Source organism: Boleophthalmus pectinirostris, unplaced genomic scaffold (genome assembly GCF_026225935.1).
Source record: "Boleophthalmus pectinirostris isolate CB_2022bp ecotype Guang Dong unplaced genomic scaffold, ASM2622593v1 HiC_scaffold_14, whole genome shotgun sequence".
NCBI lineage: Eukaryota > Metazoa > Chordata > Actinopteri > Gobiiformes > Gobiidae > Boleophthalmus > Boleophthalmus pectinirostris.
Genome location: NW_026571047.1, coordinates 27,699,033 through 27,723,151, shown reverse-complemented (window position 1 = coordinate 27,723,151; position 24,119 = coordinate 27,699,033). Strand labels below are relative to the sequence as shown.

The following is a 24,119-nucleotide window of genomic DNA, read 5'->3' as shown; positions in this document are numbered from 1 at the left end:
CTTTGTTTGGAAATGTCCCAGTCTGGCAATAAAAGTGTCCACGTTGTATTGACTCAATAACATGGGTTTTTATAACTTCAAAACTCGTATTCTTACTGCGTGTGTGGGCTCGCCTCTCCACAGATCTGTTATGTGGCTTGTCACTTGCTGTCTCCATAGAGATAAATAAGTGTAATGTCATGCTGTGGAACATTCCAGGTAACATCGACATGGAGAGAAGCTGGTGACGGACCCGGGCTTCATTTGCACTTCTCTTGGTTGGGTTTTTGTTTGAGCACATTTTAGTCCTTTCGTAGACTTGGTTTGGTTCTGTTCTGGTCCAGGTTTGGTCCAAGTTTAGTCCCATTTAAACTGCGTGAAGTGTTTTCTCAATTACTACTTCATTTGGCAGGATAGTGTGGTAAATATTGATTATAGTTTTCTATCAGTCAAGTAAAATTTTAAGAAAAAGTTGTGGAAAATTATGTCACATCTGCTGCTTTTAGAATTACACTTCTACACTTTAAAGCCACAGTATGTAACTTTTTTCGCCAATTAAACAAAAAGTTTGTTTGTTTTGTTTTTTTCATTTTGATGGTGTTTATTGCACTGAAATGTAGCATTATTACCAGGAGCAGGCTCGCATCTCCACAAACCTGCCTCCTAATTGTTTCCAGTCCTGGTTCGGTCCTGGTTTATTGCATTGAAAAACTAGTTTACCAGGATTGGACTTGCATCTCCACAAACCTGCTTGTTTCCATGGAAATGTTGCTCCTTTGCCTATAATATTCCACAGTTTGACATGGAGACTTTTCCAAAGTGAACTTTGTTTTAACTTTTTATGTCCATGGAATCAAGCACAGCCAGAAAGGTACGTACTGTACCTTTAATTATATACCGATTTTTATATGAAATATGAAATATTTTGGAGTAAATTATTACTGTCAGAATCCCAAGAATTCAAGAAGAAACATATTTCTTCATGTTGTCTGTGCTGAAATGAATCATGGGACACTTAGTTCCCGATGTTCATTAGGTGTTCAGAACAATACATTTAAGGAAAAGAACTTGTAATTCGATATATTGTGACAGCTCTCCATGTTTTTGTGAAACTTTTGACGATACAATATCAAGATATTTCGGTTATTGTTACATCCCTAAAACAGACCTGGAGTTGTGTTTGTGTTGTCTTCATTCACACATTTTTAGCACATTAACCCTGCATATTTAGGCTGAGTTCTTCTCTCAAAAAACAAAAACACTCTGTTCCACCTTGTGATGTCATGTAGTAGTTTTTTATTCAGTCACTTTGCAGGACTACAAAACTAAACAAAACTAAACAAAACCTAGACTACAACCCCCTGGATCATGACCGAATGTATTTAGGCTGAAGTAAAAAGTACTTATAATGCCAAACCCTTTAAAAAAATCTCAGAATTCTAAAAAATAAAGGCATCGTATGAACAGCAAGTTTGCATTTACAATTTCACTTACACTGAAAAAATGGTCCGAGAGGAGTTGCTCAAATTGCAAAATCAAATTTGACAACAATAACATCACTTTTTTACGTTTCTCTGTCAAACATGTTTAAATCTTACAAACATCGTTTGATTGTGGCCGATGTGAGACCTGCATGTTTTAATCAGGTTGAGGAAACATGACTTTATTATAATCTCTGGTGAGGCTCGTCCCTCTGGAATTCTCCTCCCCAAAACTTTTGGAGGGAAAATTCAAATGTAACAGGACACAGGACAGATACAGGAGCAGAGGACACACAGTGTGGAGCAGGAGGATTATGAGAACTGATCTGGAGGTGAGACTTTTTAAAGATTTTATTATGTGCTTCTCTGGCCTAGAATGTCGTCATTGTTAAAACATGTTTGTGTTGTTTTATTTGAAATTAGAGTTAATGTAAGGACAGCTTGAAACAAATTGTTTTTGACTGTCCATCTACAAGAGTGTGACAGTTGTACTAAGATTTGAATGTGTTTGTTCCAGAGTCGTCTACAAACACAGAGTGACGTCCAGAGCTCTGCTGGAGCTGTGGGGAAGTTCATGAATGTTACAGTTGATGTTTCAGAAAAAAGGAAGATGTTTGAGAACCAACAAAACACAGACCACAGATGAACAAAGTAAGTAAACCAACTAAAATTATTTTAAATTTTTTCAAAATGAACTTCCTATTGAAACTGTTATCGTACTTGTACAAGGTGATGTGGCATTAGGAGACTTTATACCAGATGCCCTCCCTGTTACTGTGTTTAGAGGAAGAAAAGCAGCACATGGTGAGTTTTGTTTCTGCAGATACACTTCTAATGTTCTTGTGATTCTGTTCTGGTCCATTATTGTAGTAATAAGTACTTTAAGTGTATTTAAACATGTAGAACAGAGTAGATCATCAGAATGTGATCATCATGTGTTATTCTGTGTCCACAGGCAGAGACCAGAGCTTCACTGGAATAAATCTTCACACTGTCCAGCTCCAAACTGTGTGTCTCTGTCCCTTGTGCTCTCTTCTGTGTTTGATTCTGTTTAAGACAATACAGAACTGTGGAAAACTAAAGACTGTTTTTGTATTCTTTTACAGAATTAGATCAATTAAATTACATTATCCATACTTATACATTTCATGATAAGGTACCATAAGATAAATATGCATATTCAGCATGATTTGTTAAAATTTCATCAACATGAAAAAGTAATGTTCATGTTCCGAGAAAAATATGTGTAGAGGGGATCAAAATAAGTTTCAAAGCCTAAACATGATTTTATTGCGTGCAACCGCTGTCCATAACTTTTTTACGCAAATCCAGCAACCTTTTTTTTTCAGTGTACGATTAAGTGTATATATAAGAGACAATTCTTTCATTCCAGAGCTTTATATCTTTCAAAACATAATGCTTTATACTCTTTTTTTTTTAAGGCTTCCACAGTGTTAGACTTTTTTTTTTTTTTTTAAATCATCACTCAGATTGTAATACATGTCTTTAAACTCCATACACCTTCACTAGAATCATTTGGATCATTTAATCCCTGGAATTACCAATCTTTACTGAACTAAACGTAAAAAGTAGCTGTTAATTTGAAAACAACCTACCCTTTCATGACATCACAAGGTGGAACAGAGCGTCCTGAGCTTCGGAGATGTGTACAGACTAATAATAAAGTGTTACTCAAACACGTGTGAATGAACCAAAACACAACTCCGGGTCTGTTTTCAATGACGTAACCTTTAACCCGCTATTTTTAACACCACCGGGCTCCTTATCTCTCTAAATCCAGTCATTTCTTATCTTTGCCATCTTATTTATTATTTTAACAAATCTAAAACAAACATTACATTACGTTACGGGCTATGCGGCGATGTCGTCTCGGAACGTTTAATTAAAGACATTGTTGTCGTTGAGTCAAAAAAGGTTAAGAGCAACGAGAGAGAGAAAAAGAAATCCCATTCACTACTACTGAAGCGTCTTCCGGTCCGCGATTGGTCCGAGGGGGCTGGGAGTGGGCGGGGCTTGTGCGGGATTGAAAGAGAGAGATGAAGGAGAGGAGGGAGGGAGGGAAAATGAGTGAGTGAGTGAGGGGGAAGAGAGAAAGCGCGGCGTTCCCTTGCAGCCGTCCGCACATAGGTTCATACACACAGAGGCAGTGAACATGAGCGCAGCCGAGGACCAGACGCCCGGGCTGCTCCTGCTCTAGTGCCGAGGCTGCGTTGAGATTAAAAAATAAATAAAATAAAGGAGAGAAGGAAGGAAGGAAGGAAGAGAAGGAAGGAAAAGAACCATGGACTCCAGGCTGCTCGTGGGGCCGGGGATACCCACCACCAAGACGCCCCCCTGGGTCAACATCAGCCGCTATGACCCCCACCGGCTCCAGGATTTAGCCCCGATTTCTACAACTGTGAGTAACTTTTATTAATTCTAATTCACGCACAAAATTCAACTATTTATTCAACACTTAAATAACTATTGAAACTTCATACTATTTGTGTTTATTTTAGTTTAATTTCAGCTTAATTCTCATTATTTTGTGCATGTTTTGACTCTTTTTTCCCATTAACTTCTATTATAAGGAGCTTAGTTTCATTCATTCCCACGTGTTTTTGCAAAAAATTTCAATAATAAAACAATTCTGCAATTAATTTTGAATATTTTTTTGTTTTTTCAATTATCAAAATACAGATTTGTGTGTAATTTCTATTTATATATTCATAGAAATGCAAAAATGTGACTCTCTCCATTCATTTTTTTAGTATTTTGATTAGGTTCATTCATGATTTTGTTTTGGTGATTTGTTCAGTGCTAAAATAATTTTGGAATTAAGTTTCAATTATATATTTTTGCTTAATTATCAAGACAGTTTGTGCATAATTTGTATTTTTGAGGACGTGCAGAAAATGTGACTTCTCTCCATTCATTTCTTCAGTGCTTTGGTGAGGTTCATTCACGTTTTTGTTGATGATGTGTGGAGTCCAGATTTGATGATTTTTTATTAATTTTGTTGCTGAAATTGTTCTTATTTGTCTTTTTTGTGTTAATTTGGTGATGAAAATTAAATGCTTTATAAAATTTGTGTCTTTTATGTTATCTTATTGATAGATGTGGCTTGTGTTTTGCAAATTCATTCATAGTTAGAAGGATAGAAAGTAACTTAATTCTGCATTTAGTCCTGGTTTGGTCCTGGTTCTGTCCTGGTTTAGTCCTGGTTTGGTCCTGGTTTGGTCCTGGTTTAGTCTTGATTTGGTCTTTGTTTAATACTGGTTCAGTCCTGGTTTGGTCCATGGTTTGGTCTTCGTCTGGTCCTTGTTTGGTCCTGGTTTGGTCCTGGTTTGGTCCTGGTTTGGTCCTGGTTTGGTCCTGGTTTGGTCCTGGTTTAGTCCTGGTTTAGTCCTGGTTTAGTCCTGGTTTGGTCCTGGTTTGGTCCAGTCTAGTTGGGTTGTGCCATTAATTGAATTTTAATCCAGATTGAGAATCAGTCACTTGTAATGGTCAATAATCTGTGATGTAGACCTGGTTTAGTCCTGGTTTAGTCCTGCTCTGGCTTTAGTTGAGTCCTGATCTAATCCTGGTTTAGTCCTGGTTTAGTCCTGCTCTGGTTTTAGTTGAGTCCTGACCTAATCCTGGTTTAGTCCTGGTTTAGTCCTGGTCTAGAGCTGGTTTAGAGTTGATTTATTCCAGATTTAGTCCTGGTTTAGTCTTGATGTAGACCTAATGTTGATCTGATATAGTCCTGCTTTAGCCCCGGTTTAACCCTGTGTAATCCTGGTCTAGACCTCGCTTAGTCCTGGTTTAGTGGTGGTCTACTCCTGGTCTAGTCCTGGTCTAGAGCTGGTGTAGTCCTGGTCTAGTCCTGGTCTAGAGCTGGTGTAGACCTGATATAGTCCGGACTGAGTCTGGGTATAGACCTGATATAGTCCTGGTTTAGTCCTGACTTAGTCCTGGTCTAGTCCTGGTCTAGTCCTGCTCTAGTCTTGGTTTAGTTCTGGTATAGACCTGATGTAGACCTAATGTTGACCTGATATAGTCCTGGTCTAGTCTTGGTCTAGTCCTGGTCTAGTCCTGGTCTAGTCCTGGTCTAGTCCTGGTCTAGCCTGAGTCTAGTCCTGGTCTAGTCCTGGTCTAGTCCTGGTCTGGTCCTGGTCTAGACCTGGTTTAGTCCTGGTCTAGACCTGGTCTAGTCCTGGTCTAGACCTGGTCTAGTCCTGGTCTAGTGCTGGTCTAGCCTGAGTCTAGTCCTGGTCTAGTCCTGGTCTAGACCTGGTCTAGACCTGGTCTAGACCTGGTCTAGTCCTGGTCTAGTCCTGGTCTAGTCTGAGTCTAGTCCTGGTCTAGTCCTGGTCTAGTCCTGGTCTAGCCTGAGTCTAGTCCTGGTCTAGTCCTGCTCTAGTCCTGGTCTAGTCCTGCTCTAGACCTGGTCTAGTCCTGGTCTAGTCCTGGTCTAGCCTGAGTCTAGTCCTGGTCTAGTCCTGGTCTAGTCCTGAGTCTAGTCCTGGTCTAGTCCTGGTCTAGTCTGAGTCTAGTCCTGGTCTAGTCCTGGTCTAGTCCTGGTCTAGTCCTGGTCTAGTCTGGTCTAGTCCTGGTCTAGTCTGGTCTAGTCCTGGTCTAGTCCTGGTCTAGTCCTGGTCTAGTCCTGGTCTAGTCTGAGTCCAGTCCTGGTCTAGTCCTGGTCTAGACCTGGTCTAGTCCTGGTCTAGTCCTGGTCCAGTCCTGGTCTAGTCTGAGTCTAGTCCTGGTCTAGTCCTGAGTCTAGTCCTGGTCTAGTCCTGGTCTAGTCCTGCTCTAGACCTGGTCTAGTCCTGGTCTAGTCCTGGTCTAGTCTGCTCTAGTCCTGGTCTAGTCCTGGTCTAGACCTGGTCTAGTCCTGGTCTAGACCTGGTCTAGTCTGAGTCTAGTCCTGGTCTAGTCCTGGTCTAGACCTGGTCTAGTCCTGGTCTAGTCCTGGTCTAGTCCTGGTCCAGTCCCAGTTTTACGTGGTCTGTTTGAGGATGAGCAGAGTTTAGTAAAACAGTAAATTGTTCAGTGTTTGAAAAAAAAAAAGTTCAATTCAAATCCTAATTAATTTGTTCAATTAGAGACGAGAAGAAAAGCGAGAGATAAGAAAAAGAGAGAGAGAAAGAGAGAGACAAAAGAGAAAGAGAAGTGAGCGTAAAGTCTGGAAATAAAAATAATCTGCAGAGAAGAAAAAACAGAATAAAGAATAAAACAGGTGACTGAAGATGAAGAGAGTAAAAGAAAATATTCTTCTGTTCGGTCAAACGACACGAGAAACATTTACAACAACACGAAAAAAAAAAGATTTATGTAAAACAGAACGAACGAACTGAACGAAAGACGGAGAGAGAGAGAGAGGAGAGGAGAGGGAGAAAGAGAGGGAGAGAAATGAGAGAGAAACACAGAGAGAAAGAGAGAGAAAGAGAAAAGAAGAAGAGAGAGAAAGAGAAAAAAAGAGAGAGACACAGAGAGAGAGAGAGAGAGAGAGAAAGAGAAAAAAAGAGAGAGCGAGAAAGGGAGAGAGAGACAGAAAGAGAAAGAAAGAGAGAGACAAAGAGAGAGAGAAAGGGAGGAAAAGAGACAGAGAGAGAAAGAGAAAGGGAAGAAGAGAGAAAGAGAAAAAAAAGAGAGAGACAGAAAGAGAGAGAAAGGGAGGAAAAGAGAGAGAGAAAGAAAGAGAGACACAAAGAGAGAGAAAGGGAAGAAGAGAGAAAGAGAGAGACAAAGGGAGAGAAAGAGAGAGAGAAAGAGAAAGAAATAGAGAGAGAGAGAGAGAAAGGGAGGAAAAGAGAGTGAAAGAAGGAGAGAGACAAAGAGAAAGGGAGGAAGAGAGAGACAGAAAGAGAGAGACAAAGAGAGAGAGCGAGAAAGGGAAGACGAGAAAGAAAGAGAGAGGCAAAGAGAGAGAAGAGAGAAAGAGAGAGACAAAGGGAGAGAAAGGGAGGGAGAGAGAGAGACAAAGAAAGAGAGAGAGGGAGAGAAAGAAAAGAAATAGAGAGAGAGAGAAAGGGAGGAAAAAAGAGTGAAAGAAGGAGAGAGACAAAGAGAAAGGGAGGAAGAGAAAGAGACAGAAAGAGAGAGACAAAGAGAGAGAGCGAGAAAGGGAAGACGAGAAAGAAAGAGAGAGGCAAAGAGAGAGAGAGAGAAAGGGAGGAAGAGAAAGAGACAGAAAGAGAGAAGAAGAAGAGAGAGGAAGACAGAGAAGAGAAAGAAAGAGAGACACAGAGAGAGAGAAACGGAAGAAGAGAGAAAGAGGAAGAAAGAGAGAGACAAAGGGAGAGAGAGGGAGGAGAGAGAGAGAGAGAGAGAGAAGAGAGAGACAAAGAAAGAGAGAGAGAAAGAAATAGAGAGAGAGAGAAAGGGAGGAAAAGAGAGTGAAAGACGAGAGAGACAAAGAGAAAGGGAGGAAGAGAAAGAGACAGGAAGAGAGAGAGAAAAGAGAGAGAGCGAGAAAGGGAAGATGAGAAAGAAAGAGAGAGGCAAAGAGAGAGAGAGAAAGGAAGGAAGAGAAAGAGAAAACAGAAAGAGAGAGACAAAGAGAGAAAGAGAGAGAGAGAAATGAGAGATAAAGAGAGACTGACAGAGAGAGAAGAAAGCAACAGAGAGATGGAGAGAGGAAAGAGGAGAGAGGGAGGGCAAAAAAAGAGAAAGAGAGAAAGAGAGTAGGAGAGAGCGAGACAGAGAGGGGGAGAGAGAGGCAAAGAGAGAGACAGAAAGAGAGAGAAGAAAGCAATAGAGAGAGAGAGAGAGAGACAAAGAGCGAAAGAGAGAGAGCAACAGAGATACAGAGAATGAGAGAAAGAAGAAAGAGCAACTGAGAGAGAGAGAGAGAGAAAAGAGACACAGAGAGTGCGAGACAGAGACAGAGAGAAAGAGAGAGAGAGAAAGAGGGAGACAGAGAGAAAGAAAGACAGAGAGAGAGAAAGAACGTACGAGAGAGAGAGAGAGAGAGAGAGAGAAGACGCTGTGCTCTGAAAACGTCTCGAGCTACGAACGAGTGTTTAAAGGGAAGAAGAGAGGAGGGGAGGAGGGAGGAAACAAGGTACTTAAAGGTTGTATGGAAGATTTTCCAAGGAAAGAGAAATGCAGCGACTGTTTGCGCTTTTTTAAATGTTGTGCTTTGCTCCTTTTCCCCTTTTCTCTTCTTCTTCCCGCGACATCAAAAACGGACTTTCTTTTGCGGCGAACTGGTCGTGGATTCTCGTCGGCCATTACAACAAACTTTGTGCGAACCGAGAGGAAGCTACAGCTCGAAAAAGACGCTAAGAACCGCTGCGCCGGTTGAGTAAACGGCATCGGTGCGCGAGAGGCGAACGTAAACCACGTAATCCCAGCGCGCCGGCGAGTCGTTGACGCTAGAAACGTAGGGAGTTTGATTGACAACCTAACAGCCAATAGAAAATGAGGTAGCCTTGTTTTCTATTGGCTGATGTTTATCTGCCCCCACCATGTCCACAGTTGATGGATTTTCCATTTTTTTTTTTTTTTGGTCATCATAATTACAAGGCTGCTGCGTCTCTATAATTCTATTTTGAACTTTCATTGACAATTTGAAACAAACAAAAAATCCTCCATACAACCTTTAAGTGAGGAAGCAAGGAAGCAAGGGAGCAAGGAAACAAGTGAATATAATAAGAAAGAGAGAGTAAGTCAGCGTTAAATATTTAAGAGGAACAGCTGTAAGTAGAAGACGACGGAGAGGAAAATTCACTGGATTTACAAATTAAACTGTGCTTTTCCAAACATTTTAAACCACTTTTAATTTTAAATATTTTTCATTTAGTTCCCCATTTGTAGCCACAGTCGTCTTGATTTAGTCCTGGTTCAGTCCTGGTTTTGTCCTGGTTTAGTCCTGGTTCAGTCCTGGTTTAGTCCTGGTTTACCTGGTTTCCTGTGTCCTTCCACCTGGTTCAGTTTCCTGGTTAGTCCTGGTTCAGTCCTGGTTCGCCTGGTTCCTTCAGTCCTGGTTTAGTCCAGTCCTGGTTCAGTCCTGGTTTAGTTTCAGTCCTGGTTCAGTCCTGGTTCAAGTCCTGGTTCAGTCCTGGTTCAGTCCGGTTTAGACCTGGTTTAGACCTGGTTCAGTCCTGGTTCAGAACTGGTTCAGTCCTGTGTTTAGTCCTGGTTCAGTCTGGTTCAGTCCTGGTTTAGTCTGGTTCCTGGTTCTTCATGGTTCATCCTGGTTCAGTCCTGGTTCAGGTGAGTCAGAGTCCTGGTTCAGTTTTGAGATTTGGAGATGTAGACAAACTAATAAAACCTAAGACAGATTTGTGTGTAATTTAAAGATTTGTGGACGTGCATTTCTTCAGTGCTTTGGTGAGGTTCATTCATGTTTTTGTTGACGATGTGTGGAAGTCCAGATTTGATGATTTTTTTATTAATTTTGTTGCTGAAATTGTTCTTATTTTTCTTTTTTGTGTTAATTTAGTGATGAAAATTAAATGCTTTATAATATTTGAAACATTTTATGCATCTTGTGGGTTGTGTGTCTAATCGATTCATAGTTAAAAAGAGAGAAAGTAACTTAATTCTGTGTTTGGTCTTAGTTTTAGTCTTGGTTTTGTCCTGGTTCAGTCCTGGTTTAGTCCTGGTTTGGTCTTGGTTCAGTCCTGGTTCGCTCCTAGTTTAATCTTGGTTTAGTCCTGGTTTGGTCCTGGCTTGGTCCTGATTTGGTCTTGGTTCAGTCCTGGTTCGCTCCTAGTTTAATCTTGGTTTAGTCCTGGTTTGGTCCTGGCTTGGTCCTGATTTGGTCCTGGTTTAGTCTTGGTTTTGTCCTGGTTTAGTCTTGATTTAGTCCTGGTTTAGTCCTGGGTTCAGTCCTGGTTTAGTCCTGATTTAGTCTTGATTTAGTCCTGGTTCAGTCCTGTTTAGTCCTGGTTAATCCTGGTTCGGTCTTGGTTTAGTCCTGGTTTAGTCTTGGTTTAGTCCTTTTTCAGTCCTAGTTCAGTCCTGGTTAATCCTGGTTTAGTCCTGGTTCAGTCTTGGTTCAGTCCTGGTTCAGTCCTGGTTCAGTCCTGGTTCAGTTTTTCAGTCTTGGTTCAGTCCTGGTTCAGTCCTGGTTCAGTCCTGGTTCAGTCCTGGTTTAGTCCTGGTTTAGTCCTGGTTCAGTCCTGGTTTAGTCCTGGTTTAGACCTGGTTTAGACCTGGTTCCTCTTGGTTCAGTCCTGGTTCAGTCCTGGTTCAGTCCTGGTTTAGTCCTGGTTTCAGTCCTGGTTCAGTCCTGGTTTAGTCCTGGTTTAGTTCTGGTTCAGTCCTGGTTCAGTCCTGGTTTCAGTCCTGGTTTAGGTTCAGTCCTGGTTTAGTCCTGGTTTAGTTCTGGTTTCAGTCCTGGTTTAGTCTGGTTCAGTTCTGGGTTCAGTCCTGGTTTAGTCCTGTTTCAGTCCTGGTTCAGTCCTGGTTCAGTCCTGGTTTCAGTCCTGGTTCAGTTCCTGGTTTAGTCCTGGTTCAGTCCTGGTTTAGTCCTGGTTTTAGACCTGGTTTAGTCCTGGTTCCCATCTTGGTTCAGTCCTGGTTCAGTCCTTGGTTCAGTCCTGGTTCAGTCCTGGTTCAGTCCTGGTTTAGTTCCTGGTTCAGTCCTGGTTTAGTTCTGGTTCAGTCCTGGTTCAGTCCTGGTTCAGTCCTGGTTTAGTCCTGGTTTAGTCTGGTTCAGTCCTGGTTTAGTTTCTGGTTCAGTTCTGGTTCAGTCCTGGTTCCCTCTTGGTTCAGTCCTGTTTCAGTCCTGGTTCAGTCCTGGTTCAGTCCTGGTTCAGTCTTGGTTCAGTCCTGGTTCAGTCCTGGTTCACAGACTAATAATAAAGGATTACTCAACAAATACTCATGTGTGAATGAAAAAAAAAAAAACAAAAAACTCCAGGTCTGTTTTTGAGGACGAGACTAAAAACAAGACAAGTGTCCATTTTTTTTCTAATATCAAACCTTTAAAGCTGAACCTGCTCGTCTCCATGGAGATGTAATTGCTACACCTGGAATGTTCAGCAGTACGGCATTAAACCTGTGTATATGAATGTGTCTAATTACAGCTGTTTTCAGAGCTCAAAACATATATATATATATATAAAAATAAAAATATAAATAAAAGTGCATTCATACTGTGAGCGGGGGTCGCCTTTTAATTGGATCTGACCTGTACCTTGGACTGGTGCCTCCACCTGCCCGTCACCATGGAGACAGACCAGTTTAATGTCATCACAAGAGCGGCTAAAAGTCAAAGTCAAATCACATACGCGACCACACGGACTGTTCAAAAACACTTAAAGGTTGTATGGAGGATTTTTTTTTAGTTTCAAACTGTCAGTGAAAGATTAAAATACCATTACAGAGACGAAGCAGCTTTGTAATTATGAGGACCAAAAAAAAAAGAACGAAAATCTATCAACTGTGGACGCAGTGCGGCCAGATAAACATCAGCCAATAGAAAACGAGGCTCCCTCATTTTCTATTGGCTGTTAGGTTGTCAATCAAACTCTCTAGTGTAACTGACTCGTCGGGGATTACGTTGTTTACGCAGCGGTTCTTAGAGGCTTTTTCGAACTGTCGCTTCCTCACATTTCGCACAAAGTTTGTCGCGACGGCGCACGAGAATCCACGACCGGTTCGCCGCAAAAGAAAGTCTGTTTTTGAGGAAAGAAGAAGAGAAGAGGAAAAGGAGCGAAGACAAACTGAGGTGATTCTTGGAGATCTCGTCCAGCGATGGCGCGACCGAAGCAGACGAAGCGCCTAAAAACTGACGCGTCGGTCGCTGAATTACTTCTAGACAGGAAACTTCAACAGTAATTCTGAATGCGCACAAGGACTGTCGCTGTATTTCTCTTCCCTTAAAAAAATCCTCTATACAACCTTTAACAACTTTCATATAAAGGCAAGGAAGGTGACGTGTCTTGCCCAAGGACACAGCAACGGTGTGTAATGTTTAAAGGGAACAGATTCAACTATTTTCTGATCTGTTATAATGTTTTTTCCTCGTCACAAACATAACTCCAGTTGTGTTTTGTTTCGTTAACACACAAACCTGCAGATTTAGGTTCAACTCTCAAACTGAAAACACTCTGTTCCACCTTGTGATGTCATGTAGGCTCCACTGTGTTTTCAAACTCCATAAAAACAAGGAAGTCTGAAGTTGCAGCAGCTGATAGTCCTGGTTTAGTCCTGATTTAGACCTGGTTTAGTCCTGGTTTAGTCCTGGTTTAGTTCTGGTTTAGTTCTGGTTTAGTCCTGGTTTAGTTGGTTTGGTTTAGTCTGGTTTAGTGTCCTGGTTTAGTTCTGGTTAGTCTGGTTTTTAGTTCTGGTTTAGTTCTGGTTTAGTCCTGGTTTAGTTCTGGTTTAGTTCTGGTTTAGTTCTGGTTTAGTTCTGGTTTAGTTCTGGTTTAGTCCTGGTTTAGTTCTGGTTTAGTCCTGGTTTAGTTCTGGTTTAGTTCTGGTTTAGTCTGGTTTAGTTCTGGTTTAGTTCTGTTTTAGTCTGGTTTAGTCCTGGTTTAGTTCTGGTTTAGTCCTGGTTTAGTTCTGGTTTAGTTCTGGTTTTAGTCCTGGTTTAGTTCTGGTTTAGTCCTGGTTTAGTCTGGTTTAGTTTAGGTTTAGTCCTGGTTTAGTTCTGGTTTAGTCCTGGTTTAGTTCTGGTTTAGTTCTGGTTTAGTCCTGGTTTAGTTGGTTTAGTTCTGGTTTAGTCTGGTTTAGTCTGGTTTAGTTCTGGTTTAGTTCTGGTTTAGTTTAGTTGTAGTTCTGGTTTAGTTCTGGTTTAGTCCTGGTTTAGTTCTGTTTAGTTTAGTTGGTTTAGTTTGGTTTAGTCCTGTTTAGTTTAGTTCTGGTTTAGTCCTGGTTTAGTTCTGGTTTAGTCCTGGTTTAGTCCTGGTTTAGTTCTGGTTTAGTCCTGGTTTAGTTCTGGTTTAGTCCTGGTTTAGTTCTGGTTTAGTCCTGGTTTAGTTCTGGTTTAGTCCTGGTTTAGTTCTGGTTTAGTCCTGGTTTAGTTCTGTTTAGTTCTGGTTTAGTTCTGGTTTAGTCTGGTTTAGTTCTGGTTTAGTCCTGGTTAATTCTGGTTTTAGTTCTGGCTTTGGTTCTGGTTTAGTCCTGGTTTAGTTCTGGTTTAGTTCTGGCTTGTTCTGGTTTAGTCCTGGTTTAGTTCTGGTTTAGTCCTGGTTTAGTCTGGTTTAGTCCTGGTTTTAGTTCTGGTTTAGTTCTAGTTTAGTTCTGGTTTAGTTCTGGCTTAGTTTCTGGTTTAGTCCTGGTTTAGTTCTAGTTTAGTTCCTGGTTTAGTTCTGGTTTAGTCCTGGTTTAGTTCTGGTTTAGTCCTGGTTTAGTTCTTGGTTTAGTTCTAGTTTTAGTTCCTGGTTTAGTTCCTGGTTTAGTTTTATGGTTTAGTCCTGGTTTAGACCTGGTTTAGAGCTGATTTTGAGGGAGATGGCAGGAGTAAAAACAGTCTTTTCATGGACCAACGACGAGGTTCAGTTGTGACTTAGCATAGCACTGGATTTTAAGACGATGGACTGACTCGTTTCTGTGTCCGGAAGTCTTCCCTATCCACACAGCTTTGAGCATATTTGTTTACGTTTCACAGAACCAAAACTTAAAACCACATGGATCATTTGCATAAACTAAGTGCTCAAAAAACAGCTGATGCGGTTCAGCTTGTCGGACTTAAGGACATAACTCAGTGGATTGTATGTGTTGTTTCTGTGACAGAGGGGTGTTCTGCTGATGGTGAGTCTGTTGTTGCTTCTGTCGCGTTGAAGATGGTTCATGTTAAACTTTTCAGAGATTATAAGTCTGCAGGTCGTACACACAGACCGTATATATGAAATTATTCTAGCCCCTTAGCCTTTTAGCAATGAGTTAGATACTTCGCGGTGCATAGACCCACATCAGTGTTTTCATGCGTCCACAGTGTTGGGAAGTAACGGATTACATGTACCGCCGTTATGTAATCAGAGTACAAATTATGAGTAACTAACTAAGTTACTGCTTCAATGAGTGGTAATTGGATTACAGTTACTTTGCTGAAATAAGTGGATTACAAGGCGGTATTTTCCTGTTTTCACATTTTGTGCTACATCCCATTTATTTATTTTTTTATTTCGGTAATTCCACTCATTGCCTGGAAACCCAAACAGAACGCGCGCAGTAAAAGCGATAGAAACGTCATGTTAAAGTTGGCGGTGTCAGTCACACAGTGGAAGCAGCAGTGCATTGGTAAAAACGCATTTGTGTCTTGGAAATTCTTCTCCCGATGTGAGATAAATATATAAAAAAACAAATATAAAATCACCTACAACTTAAATGTGAAACCGGAGCTACTGGCACTGGTGAAAACAACCTGCATAGACTCATAATATCTGCACTACTGTCATATACACAAACACACACAAACACACAAACACAAACACACACAAACACACACACACACACACACACAAACACACACTTCATCATTGTCATCGACCTGAGAACCCGCTGACCACGTCTCCTTCCATAGTTACTGCGTGGACACCGACGTCTCGTGCGCCGCGTGTGGACTGTGTTTTCTCACGTAAACCGCGCTTCCTCATGTGCACCTCTAAACCAGAACTAACACCAGGACTAAACCAGGACTAAAGCAGGACTGAACCAGGTTTAAACTAGGACTAAACCACGACTAAACCAGAACTAAAGACCTGGTCTAGACCTGGTCTAAACCTGGTCTAAACCTGGTCTAAAACCAGGACTAAACCAGGACTAAACCAGGTCTAAACAACATGACACCTAACAGTAGGTTGACATAATTTAAGGTGATCTCATATAATTTCTCTATCAATAATATTTTTTAATCTGGTGAAGGAAAGGCTGATCTTGTTTCTGTCTTTTAACAGACAAAACCTCTTATATTCAGATCTCGTGGTCTTTGTTTCTCTACAGGAAACAGTTGTTTATTCATGGAGACTTGGACTCAGACAATTTGAAGACAACAAACAAGAATTTTCAGGATGTGGTTGCTACATTCATATCATTTAAAAAAAACATGACAATATCAAGTAATCCAAAGTATTCAGATTACGTTACTCACTTTAAGTAATTTAATGGATTACGTTACAAACTACATTTTGGGGTGTGTAATCTGTAATCTGTAGGGGAATACATTTTAAAAGTAACCTTCCCAACACTGTGCGTCCACACAGTGCTGGATCAGATCCGTACTCAGATGAATTTGTGGGAGTTGGAGGCAGCAGATCGTTCAGGCCTCTGGAGCTGTTTTCAGTCGGATTAAGTGTGAACGAACACTGCATCCACAACGAAAACGATTCTGTTACTTACTCTGTTCCACCTTGTGATGTCATGTGGCTCCACTGTGTTTTCAAACTCCATAAACTTCCACTAGAATCATAAGATAAGATAATCCTTTATTGTGTCCCGTGAGAGAAATTTGTCTTGGGTTGTCCCAAGACAGGATCATATGCTTTATCACAAAGACACGACAACACGACAACAAAAGCACCACACAAACACAGACATAAATAAGACACCAAGTATGACCACGAGTGATGCACCACCAGGACCTTTAAGTCACTCTTTACTCACAAACCCTTCACAATCTCGTACTCTTTTAATAATTGCACACTCTCTAAGGCCGTGTGCAGGTTTGATTGCACATTCCTCTGACCTTTGTGTAGTTTTGATTAGGGCTGTCACGGTTTGGGAATTTCTCCTGCGGTGTGGTACAGCGGCTCAACAGAGTGATACACGATGATATCGCACCCCCTCCCCCACCCACATCCCCCGGACTTACATTATTTCCAGCAGCTCAGAAAACTCTCTCAGATGATGTCCTTGTTGCAGATGCACATGTACCTTGGTTGTCGTGTGGATATCGTGTGTGTAGTGGGAGAAGTAACATTTGGTTTTGGAACAAGTGCCGCTGCATCTCTCCAGGTCTCACTGTGGCAGCTTGGGTCAGAGTCCTGGACCAGGTCGGGTACCGCGGACTTAACAGAGAGACCCCGAGGTGTTCAGGCAGGATGTCCACAAAGCGCGATCGGGTGACGGCCGCACTTACCTCCGTGCGGTGTGGAGCTGCAGCGGTGCTTTCACCTGCGGTCACCAGACGGTCTACAGGGGCGCACCTTAGTCCTGCGTTAGTCCTGGGTTAGTCCTGGGTTAGTCCTGGTTTAGTCCTGCTTTAATCCTGGTTTAGTCCTGGTTTTGCCCTGGTTCAGTCCTGGTTTAGTCCTGGTTCCGTTCTGATTTAGACCTGGTTTAGTCCTGGTTTAGACCTGGTTTAGACCTGGTTCAGACCTGGTTTAGACCTGGTTTAGTCCTGGTTTAGACCTGGTTTAGACCTGGTTCAGACCTGGTTTAGACCTGGTTCAGTCCTGATTTAGACCTGGTTCAGTCCTAATTTAGACCTGGTTTAGACCTGGTTCAGTCCTGGTTTAGTCCTAGTTTAGTCCTGGTTTAGTCTTGTTTTAATCCTGTTTTAGTCTTGTTTTAGTCCTGGTTCAGTCCTGATTTAGACCTGGGTTAGTCCTGTGTTAGTCCTGCGTTAGTCCTCTGTTAGTCCTGGTTCAGTCCTGGTTCAGACCTGGTTTAGACCTGGTTCAGTCCTGATTTAGACCTGGTTCAGTCCTAATTTAGACCTGGTTTAGACCTGGTTCAGTCCTGGTTTAGTCCTGGTTTAGTCCTAGTTTAGTCCTGGTTTAGTCCTGTTTTAATCCTGTTTTAGTCTTGTTTTAGTCCTGGTTCAGTCCTGATTTAGACCTGGGTTAGTCCTGTGTTAGTCCTGCGTTAGTCCTCTGTTAGACCTGGTTCAGTCCTGGTTTAGTCCTGGTTTAGTCCTAGTTTAGTCCTGGTTTAGTCCTGTTTTAATCCTGTTTTAGTCTTGTTTTAGTCCTGGTTCAGTCCTGATTTAGACCTGGGTTAGTCCTGTGTTAGTCCTGCGTTAGTCCTCTGTTAGACCTGGTTCAGTCTGTTTTAGTCCTGGTTTAGTCTAGTTTAGTCCTGGTTTAGTCCCTGTTTTAATCCTGTTTTAGTCTTGTTTAGTCCTGATTTAGACCTGGGTTAGTCCTGTGTTAGTCCTGGGTGATTCATTTTTACGGTTATTGCAACAGCCCTAGTTTTGATTGCACATTATTGCACATTATTATATTAAGCCTTCTAAACCGTCTCGTCTGTGGGCAAACGCTCTACTCACTGAGCCACAAAGCACTTAATCGTAGGAGGAAGTCAGGAAAGATAGTGAGGATAAATGAAGTATGATCTAAGTATGATCCTGGTCCAATCGATAACACGACGAAGGAAGTGAGGAAAGGAACTTGGAACTAAAGTGGGAACAGTGTGAGGAAATGAACAATAATCAATAATAAAAAAGATAAAAAAAAGGAAAGATAAAAATACAATATACAGCACATTTTATAAACATGACAGTTTCCAAAGTGCACAGACAAATTAATACAATAAAAGTCCTGGTTTAGTCCTCTTTTAGTCCTGTTTTAGTCCTGGTTTAGACCTGGTTTAGACCTTTTTAAGTCCTGGTTCAGTCCTGGTTTTGTCCTGGTTCAGTCCTGGTTTAGTCCTGGTTTAGACCTGGTTTAGAACTGGTTTAGTCCTGGGATCAATTCTGGTTTAATCCTGGTTTAGACCTGGTTTAGCCTTGGTTTAGTCCTGGTTTCCGCTTTCTGGTTTAGTCCTGGTTTAGACCTGGTTTAGTCCTGGTTAGTCCTGGTTTAGTCCTGGTTTTAGACGGTCCTGGTTTAGTCCTGGTTTAGACCTGGTTTAGTCCTGGTTTAGTTTAGACCTGGTTTAGACCTGGTTTAGACCTGGTTCAGACCTGGTTTTAGACCTGGTTTAGAACCTGGTTCAGACCTGGTTTAGACCTGGTTCAGTCCTGGTTTAGTCCCTGGTTTAGTCCTGTTTAGTAGTCCTGTTTTTAGTATTGTTTTAGTCCTGGTTCAGTCCTGATTTAGACCTGGTTTAGTCCTGGTTTAGACCTAGTTTAGTCCTGGTTTAGACCTGGTTTAGTCCTGGTTTAGACCTGGTTTAGACCTGGTTTAGACCTGGTTCAGATCTGGTTTAGACCTGGTTTAGACCTGGTTCAGACCTGGTTTAGTCCTGGTTCCGTTCTGATTTAGACCTGGTTTAGTCCTGGTTTAGTCCTAGTTTAGTCCAGGTTTCGTCCTGGTTTTAGTCCTGTTTTAATCCTGTTTTAGTCTTGTTTTAGTCCTGGTTCAGTCCTGATTTAGACCTGGTTTAGTCCTGGTTTAGACCTGGTTTTTAGTCCTGGTTTAGTCCTGGTTTAGACCTGGTTTAGTCCTGTTTAGACCTGGTTTAGACCTGGTTTAGACCTGGTTCAGAAAAAGAGAATAAAAAGCTGTTCTGTTTCCTGCAGATTCAAGCTTTATCCACTAGGGGGAGCCCAAAACATCAATATGTATTAATAATCTTTTTGTTTGCTTAAATCAGTCCAGTCTTGTTGTCATTTGGGTCATTAGGTCTGTTTTAGTCCTGTTTTTAGACCTGTTTTAGTCCTGGTTTAGTCCTGGTTTAGACCTGGTTTCAGATCCTGTTTCAGACCTGTTTTTAGACCTGTTTTAGAACTGTTTAAGACCTGTTTTTAAGTCCAGGTTTAGACCTGGTTTTAGACCTGGTTTAGACCTGTGTTAGACCCTGTTTTTAGACATGTTTCAGTCCTGTTTGAGACCCTGTTTTAGACCTGTTTTTTTAGTCCTGGTTTAGACCTGTTTTTTAGATCCTGGTTTAGACCTGTTTTAGTTTTTAGACCTGGTTTAGACCTGGTTTAGTAGTCTTGGTTTAGACCTGGTTTTAGACCTGGTTTTAGGTTTAGACCTGGTTTAGATCTGATTAAGATCTGGTTTAGACCTGGTTTTAGACCTGGTTTTAGACCTGTTTTAGACCTGTTTTAGCCTGTTTAAGACCTCTTTTAGTCCTGTTTGAGACCCTGTTTTAGACCTGTTTTTTTAGTCCTGGTTTAGTCCTGGTTTAGACCTGGTTTAGTTTAGACCTGGTTGGGTTAGACCTGGTTTTAGACCTGGTTTAGACCTGGTTTAGACCTGTTTTAGACCTGGTTTAGCCCCTGTTTAAGACCTCTTTTGGTCCTGTTTGAAACCCTGTTTTAGACCTGTTTTTTTAGTCCTGGTTTAGACCTGGTTTTAGACCTGTTTTAGACCCTGTTTTTAGACCTGGCTAAGACCTGGTCTAGTCCCTGAGTTTAGTCCTTGGTTTAGACCTGTTTTTTTAGATCCCTGTTTTTAGTACCTGTGTTTTAGACCTGGTTGACCTAGTGAACTGTTTGTTCCTTTGTTTAATGGCACAGCCCATGTTTTGAATTGGAATTGATTCTAAAATTCTGCTGCGCGACTTTTAACTGGAAGCAAAAAACCAAAGCACGTTAGGCCGATTTCAACATCGTTGCGCCGGCTTCCACTTTGTTTTAGAATTGATTTTATTGTTTCTTTTTGAAAGTTTTGAATGGACTGGCCCCACGTTACATCTCAGACCTCATCCAGATTTAGTCTCCGAGGTCCGAGGGGGTTTTGTCTGTGACCGACACCCCCCACAGAGGAGAGTTTTAAGCCTCGTCTGAAGACCCACTTTTATTCTCCGGCTTTTAACACCGCGTGAGTCGTGTGGTCCTCTGAGTCTTTTATTTACTTTGTTTTTTAGCTTTTCATGATTTATTTGGTATCCTTGCTCTTGATTGGACTAGTTTTATTGTCTTAACGAGGACTAGAGCGGATAAACAGAGCCAAGGTCCTGGTTTAGCCCTGGTTTTGACGTAGTTTTAGTCCATATTTTAGTCCTGGTTTAGACCTGGTTTAGTGCTGGATTATTCCTGGTTTAGACCTGATTTAGTCCTGGTTTAGGCCTGGTTTTAGTCCTGATTTTAGTCCTGGTTTAGACCTGGTTTTATTTCTGGTTTAGCCTTAGTTTAGTCCTAGTTTTAGTTCTGGTTTAGTCCTGGTTAAGTCATAGTTTAGACCTAGTTTTAGTTCTGGTTTAGTCCTGGTTTAGTCTAGTTTAGTCCTGGTTTAAGGTTTAGACCTAGTTTTAGTCCTAGTTTTAGTTCTGGTTTAGTCCTGGTTTAGTCCTAGGTTTAGTCATAGTTTAGACCTAGTTTTAGTCCTTTTAGTCCTGGTTTAGTCCTTTAGTCTGTTTAGACCTAGTTTTAGTCCTGGTTTAGTCCTGGTTTAGAGGTTTAGTCTGGGTTTAGTCATGGTTTAGTCTAGTTTTAGTCCTAGTTTTAGTCCTAGGTTTAGTTCTGGTTTAGTCCTGGTTTAGTCCTGGTTTAGTCCAGATTTTAGTCCTGGTTTAGTCCTGGTTTAGTCCTGGTTTAGTCCTAGTTTAGTCCTAGTTTAGTCATAGTTTAGTCATAGTTTAGTCCTTGTTTAGTCCTGGTTTAGACCTAGTTTTAATCCTGATTTTAGTCCTGGTTTTAGTTCTGGTATTTAGTCCTGGTTTAGTCCTGGTTTTAGTCCTGGCTTAGGTTTAGTCCTGGTTTAGTCCTGGTTTAGACCTTAGTTTTAGTCCTGGACTTTAGTCCTGATTTAGTTCCTGGTTTAGTCCTGGTTAGTCTGGTTTAGTCCTGGTTTAGTCCTGGTTTAGTCCTGGTTTTAGTCCTGGTTTTAGTCCTGGTTTAGTCCTGTTTTAGTCCTTTTAGTCCTGGTTTAGACCTGGTTTAGTCCTGGTTTAGTCCTGGTTTTAGAGTAGTTTAGTCCAGATTTTTAGTCCTGGTTTAGTCCTGGTTTAGACCTGGTTTAGTCCTGGCTTAGTCCTTGGTTTAGTCCTGGTTAGTCCTGGTTTAGTCCTGGTTTAGACCTTTAATATAATCTATATATTAAAAATCTTGTTTATATTTTTCCATAGTCAAGTCGCCCTGAGGAAAGTCCAGGCTCGTCTGAACCTGGACAGAACTGAACCTGGTGGTTTTTCTGTCAAATATTAAAGCACGGAAACAAAACAAAGGAGAAAAGGATGCAAAAAAGAAAAGCAAGAAAGAATGAGACGAGAGAAGTGAAGATTATTAGCGAGGAGAAGGGAGAGGCAGTGGGGAGGATCCGAGAGCGAACGAAGCGAGGACACTTGTTTGAAACGCTTAAGGAGCGAATGAAGGAAGGAGAGAAGGATGCAGGAACAAAAGAAAGTAGAAGAAAGATGGAAGAAAAGATAGAAGGATGAGTTGTCGTGATGCTAGAATTTCAAACTAAATCTATAAATTCATACTAAATACATTGGTGTCGGTTTCTTTGGGAATCGTAGAAGTGAAGAAAGAAAGAAAGAAAGAAGGGATGAAGGAGGAAATGATGGGGGGATAGAGGAGAGAGAGGAAAGGAGGAGAGACGAGAGAAGGTTAGAGGAGAGGGGAGAGAGGAAAGGAGTTAGGAGAGGAGGAGAGAAGATAGAGGAGAGGAGGAGAGAAGAGATAAAGGGGAGAGGAGATGGAGAACAAAGGAGGAGAGAGGAAAGGGGAGATAGAGAAGAGAAGGATGGAGGACAGGAGGAGAGAGGAGGTAGAGGAGACAGGAGAGGAAGAGAGAAAAGAGGTAGAGAAGAGGAAGAAAGGATAGAGGTGAGGAGGAGAGGAGACAGGAGAGAGGAGGATAGAGGGGAAACAGGAGAGGGGGAGAGAGGAGATAGAAAAGAGACAGAGGAGAGGAGGAGGGAGAATAGGGGAGATAGAGGAGAGAAGGACTGAGGAGAGAAGAGATAGAAGAGAGGAGGAGAGGGGCGATAGAGGAGAGGAAGACAGGAGATGGAGATGAGGGGGAGAGAGGAGATAGAGGAGAAAGGAGGACAGAGGGAAACAGGAGAGGGGGAGAGAGGAGAGAAGAGATAGAAGAGATAGGAGATAGAGAAGGAGAGAACAGTTAAAGGAGAGGAGGAGAGGAAAGAGGAGGAGAGAAGAGATAGAAGAGAGAGGAGAGGAGGAGATAGAAGAGAGGAGGAGATAGAAGAGAGGAGGAGATAGAGGAGAGAGAGGAGACGAGGTGAGGGGAGAGAAGAGATAGAGGAGAGAAGGAAAGAAAAGAGAGAATAGAGGAGGAGAGAAGAGCTAGAGAAGGAAAGGAGGATAAAGGAGAGGGGAGGAGGAGGAGAGAGGAGAGAGAGGAGAGGAAGGCAGAAGAGATAGAGGAAAGGAGGAGAGAGGAGAGGAGAAGAGAAGAGCTAGAGGAGGAAAGGAGGATAGAGGAGAGGGGGAGAGGAGGAGAGAGGTGATGGAGGAGAGAAGATAGGAGATAAGAGATGGAGTAGAGGAGAAGAGAAAAGGAGATAGAGGAAAGGAGGAGAGAGGAGAATAGAGGGGAAACAGGAGAGGGAGATAAACGAGAGGAGGAGAGGGGAGAGAGGAGAGCTAGAGGAGGAAAGGAGGAGAGGACGAGAGGAGATGGAGGAGAGGAGGTGAGGGGAGACAGGAGAGAGAGGAGATAGAGGAGAGGAAGACAGAAGAGACAGAGGAAAGAAGGAGCGAGGACAAATAGAGGAGAAGGGAAGAGAGGAGATAGAGGAGAGGAGGATAGACAAGAGAAGAGATAGAAGAGAGGAGAAGAGAGGAGATAGAGGAAAGGAAGACAGGAGATAGAGATGAGGAGAGAGGCTAGATAGAGGAGAAAGGAGGACAGACGGAAAGAGGAGAGGGGGAGAGAGGAGATAGATGAGGAGAGAACACCTAGAGGAGAAGAGGAGAGGAAATAGAGGAGAGGAGACAGAGAAGAGGAGAGAAGAGCGAGAGGAGGAAAGCAGATAGAGGAGAGGAGGAAAGGAGGAAAGAAGGAGAGAGAAGCGAGAGGAGAGGAGGAGAGAAGAGAAGAGAGGAGAGGAAAGGAGGAGAGAGGAGGAGAGGAGAGGAGAGAAGATAGAGGAGAGGAGGAAAGAGGAGATAGAGGAAAGAAGGAGAGAAAGAGAGGAGAAAGAGGAGAGGAGGAGATAAGAGATAGGGGAAAGTAGGAGAGAGGACAAACAGAGGAGAGGAGATAGAGGAAAGGAGGATAGACGAGATAGAGGAGAGGGGTAGAGAGGCGAGAAAGGAGGAGAGGAGATAGTGGAGAAGAGATAGAGAAGAGAAGAGATAGAAGAGAGGAGGAGAGAGGAGAATAAAGGAGAGGAGGAGAGGAGGATGTAGGAGAGGAGGAGAGGAGGATGGAGGAGAGGAGAGGAGGAGAGGAGATAGAGCAGAGAGGAGGACAGAGAGGAGATAGTGGAGAGAAGAGAATAAAGGAGAGGAGGATGTAGGAGGAGAGGAGGATGTAGGAGAGGAGGATGGAGGAGAGGAGGATGGAGGGGAGGAGAGGAGGATGGAGGAGAGGAGGAGAGGAGATAAGGATGCAATAGTCGGTGTGGTGAATATTGTCGTTGTGGAGGGAGTTTCTCTTTCACGCTCGGATCACTGCAGGAAATGCCACAGAACACAGACAGACAAGAAGAGAGAGAGAAAGAGGGACGGAGGGAGGGAGGGAGGAGAGAGGGGAGGGGGAAGAGGAGAGAAAATGATCTAGGGGAAGAATGAGGGAAAAAGAGAAAGAGATAAAGGAGAGCGGGAGAGAGTCAGACCGAGTAGTGCACAGAAAGAGAGGGAGGAAGAGAGAGAAAGAAAGACAAATGGAGAGAGAAAGAGAGATGGAGAAGGAGGGGAAGAAATAAAGATGAAGGGAGGGGGGAGTGAGGAGAAGTAGAGAGAGAGAG

General features: G+C 42.3%; 1 protein-coding gene and 1 long non-coding RNA gene across 2 annotated transcripts in view; both read left to right on the top strand.

Moving 5' to 3' along the window:
* Positions 1 to 1,600: 1,600 nt before the first annotated feature.
* On the top strand, positions 1,601 to 2,484 carry LOC129407935 (uncharacterized). Its single transcript, XR_008631787.1, has 4 exons — positions 1,601 to 1,792; positions 1,978 to 2,111; positions 2,190 to 2,264; positions 2,420 to 2,484. It is a non-coding gene; the product is annotated as an uncharacterized LOC129407935 (long non-coding RNA).
* Positions 2,485 to 3,640: 1,156 nt separating this feature from the next.
* LOC110159514 (melanopsin-A-like) overlaps positions 3,641 to 24,119 on the top strand; it is a 170,616-nt gene continuing 150,137 nt past the window's right edge. The window contains exon 1 of the mRNA XM_055150565.1: positions 3,641 to 3,879. Coding sequence (XP_055006540.1) covers positions 3,763 to 3,879 — 117 coding nt within the window. The 5' untranslated portion in view covers positions 3,641 to 3,762. The remainder of the gene's footprint in view (positions 3,880 to 24,119) is intronic.